The 5,228-nt window shown below is 34.4% G+C and overlaps 1 protein-coding gene across 1 annotated transcript; it reads left to right on the plus strand.

Annotated features, from left to right (window-relative positions):
- On the plus strand, window positions 1-2,277 carry LOC132047922 (phytochrome A-associated F-box protein). The gene is made up of 2 exons (XM_059438895.1): window positions 1-634; window positions 1,601-2,277. Exons 1-2 carry the CDS (start codon window positions 57-59, stop codon window positions 2,022-2,024), a joined length of 1,002 nt encoding a protein of 333 aa, XP_059294878.1. The 5' UTR covers window positions 1-56; the 3' UTR covers window positions 2,025-2,277.
- The last annotated feature ends 2,951 nt before the right edge of the window (window positions 2,278-5,228 follow it).

Here is a 5,228-nt window from a genome sequence, read left to right on the forward strand (position 1 = left end):
CCCCCAAATTCTCCGTACAAATCACAAACCAATTGTTCTTGTTTTTAATTTTCTAGATGTCTGATTCATTTATGATTGATGGGTTTTTCTCAAAACTCTCAGAGGATCTTGTTCTCAACATATTTTTCAAGTTAGAAGATGACCCAAGAAACTGGGCACGTTTATCTTGTGTTTCCACAAAATTCACTTCAATAATTCACAACATCTGTTACAAATCAAAATGTTCTTTAACTATTCCTTCAGTTGTATCTGATCTCCTTAATACTGCTACCAACTCTTCTTCTATGGTTCCACTAGGTGGTTGGTCATCACTTTACAAATTAGCTGTATGTTGTCCAGGTTTACATCAAGCTGGTGTGCTGCTTGAGAATTCTGATTTTGGGCTTGAAAGGGAACTTGGCCCAGATGAGAATTACCCGGATCGGGTCTTGACCCGACCCGATAGTGTTTTACAGTCTGCTTCGTCGAGTAATAATGGTAGAGGTGATGCTAGTGAAGTAGTGGCTGCTGATTGTGGTTGGTCTTTGTTTGATGATCTTATGTTTGATACTGTTTATGATGTTTCTGAATCAACAACCTTAAATCAGGTTGAAGTTGTGGAAGAACCCCCAAATGTAGTGGTCAGCCCAGCAAGGTAATATACATACTCACATCCTGTATTTGCAATTAAGGGCCCGTTTGGCTATGATTTGAAATTAAGTTGATTTGTATACCTTTTTTCATAAAAATGAAAACTTCACATTTGTGAAAACTATTAAAACTTACTCAATTCTTACCATCTTACTAGATGAGCAAACTGTAGTTCATAAACAAGGTATGAGAATATCTTATGACGCCGCATTAACAAACTACAATTACTAATGCGTGATTTAGGTTATTCCGATATCTTGTTTATAAACTATGGGTTGCTCATATATTAACATTGTATAAGATTCGGAGAAGTTCTTAACACAAATGTGAGGTTTTCATGTTTATGGGAAAAGTACTCCCTCTGTCCCAAAAAATAAGTGTCGCTGTAGCAAAAATAATTGTCCCAAAATAACCGTGGCTTTAGAGTCAAGACAAAAATGTATTTTTTTCCAACTATATCCTTATATTGAAGAAATACTTTTTTTTTTTTCCAACTATATCTTTATATTGACAAAAATACTTTTTCTTAATAGTGTTCAATTCTCAAAAACATTTAATTGTCAAAATATTGGGATTATAACAATTGTTGGAGATCCAACACAATTCACACTGTATTGGTATTGTTGGAATTTGTGAAGAATGTTTTTCAATGTCAAAACAATTAATAAGATGCATAGTATTCGAGAGGGAGAAATATTTTATTTTTATTAAATAGAAGTAATTTAGTAAACTACTATATGTTGTATTTATTGATTTCTCAATGGACGTGAAATTTGAAATGAGTCAAAGCAACACTTATTTTGGGAAGGAGGAAGTATAACTTTTGAGATCCAAATTACATGTCCAAACAGAATTTTAACTTCAAATCAACCTCATCATGGCCAAACCAGCACTAAGTAACTGTCATGTTATTATGTATGTATTAATTACTGTGTAAATGATTGGTAATTCTTTTTCTTGCTGAATTCAGGGTTTCGAAGAGGCGAAGAATTTATAGATCACCTTGTTCTCATTTGGCTTCTGGGGTGTGGAATTTGAGCCGTGAGCAGGGGAATAAGCTATTAGCGAGTAGGTTTAAAGGGGATTGCTTGTACATATGTGATTGGCCTGGTTGTATTCACATTGAGGAGAAGAGGAATTACATGCTATTTCGAGGGATCTTCAAGAATTTCAAGCAGTCAAGAGTTTGGAGGACGATTAATGATGGTAATAGGAAGAAGATTGATCTTAATTGCGCGTTTTGCTCGTCGAAACAGACGTGGGATCTGCATTCGGCGTTCTGTTTGAGGAGGTATTTTGGGTACCATGATGATGGAGAACCAGTTGTTCGAGCTTATGTCTGCGAGAATGGCCATGTTTCTGGAGCATGGACTGATTGGCCATTGTATACTTGACTTGATTCTGAACCAATTATGGGCTATTTGTGTTGCATGAGCTGATAGTTTGGTAATTTGGGAGTGGCATTTGGTTATTTTTTGCCATTTTATGCTGGTTGATTTATTTGGGTTTTATGTATGTTGTGATTGCTTACAATTGGTATTTGCCATATTTGCATTATAGAGTTTAGTAGATGGAGTATTTATATTTGTATTGAGTTTCTCTTCATTTGATTCATCTACTTATAGCGAATGTGTGAATCTCGTTGAATGGTTTTGGTTCTGGGAGTGATTGACGTAGATCATAAATTTTAGATTTCTGATCTTAAGAAATAAGATAAGTGTTAGATGGAATCGTTTAATAGCAAAGTTTTCATTTTCAATTGAGGAAGTGGCGGGCCCAATGAGCTCTCCATTATTGCATCTGGTAATTTCATCTGTGGAGATGCTTTTAGAAGTTTGACAATCATTCACGGATCAACTTTAAGCAGAATGAGAGTTTATCTCTACGTTTGCCTTTAGATTTTTTCTTTTCAAAATATTATTTGGTTATATGTTAGATTGATTGTTTTTTCGCTTAAATGAAGATGTTTGGAAAAACAGTGTTGACCCTTTTTCAAGTGATTTTTTTTTTTTTTTAAATCAAATGTATGTCCAAACACATTTCATTTTTTAAATATTATCATTTTCAAATATCACAATATTTTAATGTTCAAATACTTACTAAGTGTCATTTTTAAAAGTTTAAAAGTAAACGAACCTTAAAAAGACCAATAACATCAACCTACCGTATACTACCTAATCTTCTTTGGTCACAACAATTCTAGTGGATGTGACGGACGCATTTTCATCGAAACCATCGTATCAATTTTGTGTTTTTCAACTTTGGCTTTGTATTAAATTTGGTTTATCAAAGCAAGAACCGCGCACTAGCAAAAGAGTGGATGTTTTTTAAGGAAAAAGAACAACTATTACAGTTGGCTTTTGAAGTTGGACCACAATATTAAATTAACATTTAGTTTCACTGTTTTATTTTATTTGACATTTTAAAGCTTCTTAGGAAACAATATGATTTTAATCTTTGTAGTTTACTTCTAATAACATGATTTTATGTTCACGGAATGCATATGTATAAAATCACAAACTCCATTTTTTTTCTTAAGTTCGGCACACTTTTATTGTGCTATACTTAATGTAAATTTAGATTAGTTGAGTCAGTAGGTTCTGAATATTTGGCTAAACAAAGAATGAAGGATATGCAGGGGCGGAGCTAGAATTTTGAGTTATAAATTCAATAAAATTCAGTTACTCTTATTCAAACTTTATATGTATATAAAAAAAAAACATTCATTTATGATTCATTCACAACCAAATCAATGAATTCAAATCATGATTTCAAGTTTTCATGTCCAAACGCTTGCAAGTAATTTTCATGTTATTATGCATGTGTTGGTTTCGGTGTAAATAATTGGTAGGAGTGACTTGTTTTCTGGCTGAATCCAGGGTTTCGAAGAGGCGAAGAATTTATAGATCGCCTTGTTCACATTTGGCTTCTGGTGTATGGAAATTTGAGCCGCGAGCAAGGGAATAAGCTACTAGCGAGTAGATTCAAAGGGGATTGCTTGTACATATGTGATTGGCCTGGTTGTATTCACATTGAGGAGATGAGGAATTACATGCTATTCCGGGGAATTTTCAAGAACTTCAAGCAGTCGAGGGTTTGGAGGACGATTAATGATGGTAATAGGAAGAAGGTTGATCTGAATTGCGCGTTTTGCTCGTCTAAACAGACATGGGATCTGCATTCGGCGTTCTGTTTGAGACCTATTTTGGGTACCATGATGATGGAGAACCAGTTGTTAGAGCTTATGTTTGTGAGAATGGCCATGTTTCTGGAGCTTGGACTGATTGGCCATTGTATACTTGACTTGGTTCTGAACCAATTATGGGGTATTTGTGTTACATGAGCTGATAGTTTGGTAATTTGGGAGTGGCATTTGGTTATTTTTTACCATTTTAGGCTGGTTGATTCATTTGGTTTTTATGTATGTTGTGATTGCTTACAATTGGTGTTTACCATATTTGCATTATAGAGTTTAGTAGATGGAGTATTTATATTTGTATTGAGTTTCTCTTCATTTGATTCATCTACTTATAGCGAATGTGTGAATCTCGTCGAATGGTTTTGGTTCTTGGAGCGTCTTGAATGATAAATTTTAGATTTCTATCCTTGAGAAATAATACAGTTGGTTGGCTATCTGAACTTTTACTTTATTGGTGAGGGTTCGAATCCCCACATTGTAATCCCCTCCCCCCTTCCCTTCCCCCTACCCCCCCCCCTACGTAATAAAACAATTTAAAAAAAAAAAAAAACACAAGTGATAGATGGAATCGTTCAGTAGCCTAATTTTCATTTTGACCTGATCTGTCACACGTTGAAATGTATCTTCAAATTTGGTTTTGAGATCACATCGCTATTGTCCGATATTTCATTTCACTTTTACGAAATTTAATGTTGGTCAGATCCTGTTAAAGATTAAATTGGTCTAATGTCGGGTTCTTCTTTCATGTAGTGATGTTCTTTTATCATTGATAGTTGTGAGAAACTCCTAATGTCACTCAAGTTCTATTCTTGATAACAGAGGTCGAATCAGCTCATACGCATGTCGACTATCTCAGTGTGTACATGTTACTTCCTAACGATATAAGTATCTGATAATTGTACCGATTAAGATTTAGATAGATGAGAAGAAATCATTTAGCATTTTTTTCGACTCTAATATAATTTACATTCTCATTTCTTATTGTTTTCGTCCACTTTATTGACTGCCAAGTGAAGCTCGCGTGAAATGTAAAACTCAACTTTTAGGGTGACTGTCCAGATTAGCATTTGATGTCTCGCCTAACCAACTTTGGCGCTTTACTAATCGTCAACTTGAAGTTCGGTTCTCGGTTGAATGCTTAAAATGTACTGTTGTGTGCCTGTGCAAAGTCAAACTCAAAGATAGGTATTGTGAAAGCAATCCAAATGTCACTTTTTTTTTTTTTTTTTAATGTCCAAACGCCTGCTAAATATCATTTTTAAAAGTTTAAACATATACGAAACGTTAAAAAGACCAATAACATCAACCTACTATATGCTACCTAAAGTTTTTGGTCTGACATTTCTATGCTATCTTCTTTGGACACAATAATTCCAGTGGATGCGATTGACGCATTTTC

The sequence above is a fragment of the Lycium ferocissimum genome, chromosome 1, assembly GCF_029784015.1.
Source record: "Lycium ferocissimum isolate CSIRO_LF1 chromosome 1, AGI_CSIRO_Lferr_CH_V1, whole genome shotgun sequence".
Lineage (NCBI taxonomy): Eukaryota > Viridiplantae > Streptophyta > Magnoliopsida > Solanales > Solanaceae > Lycium > Lycium ferocissimum.

Coding starts and splice junctions, on each gene's coding strand:
- LOC132047922 (XM_059438895.1), top strand. CDS start 57: ATGTCTGATTCATTTATGATTGATGGGTTTTTCTCAAAACTCTCAGAG. Junction 635..1,600: donor GTAGTGGTCAGCCCAGCAAG/GTAATATACATA, acceptor TGCTGAATTCAG/GGTTTCGAAGAGGCGAAGAA.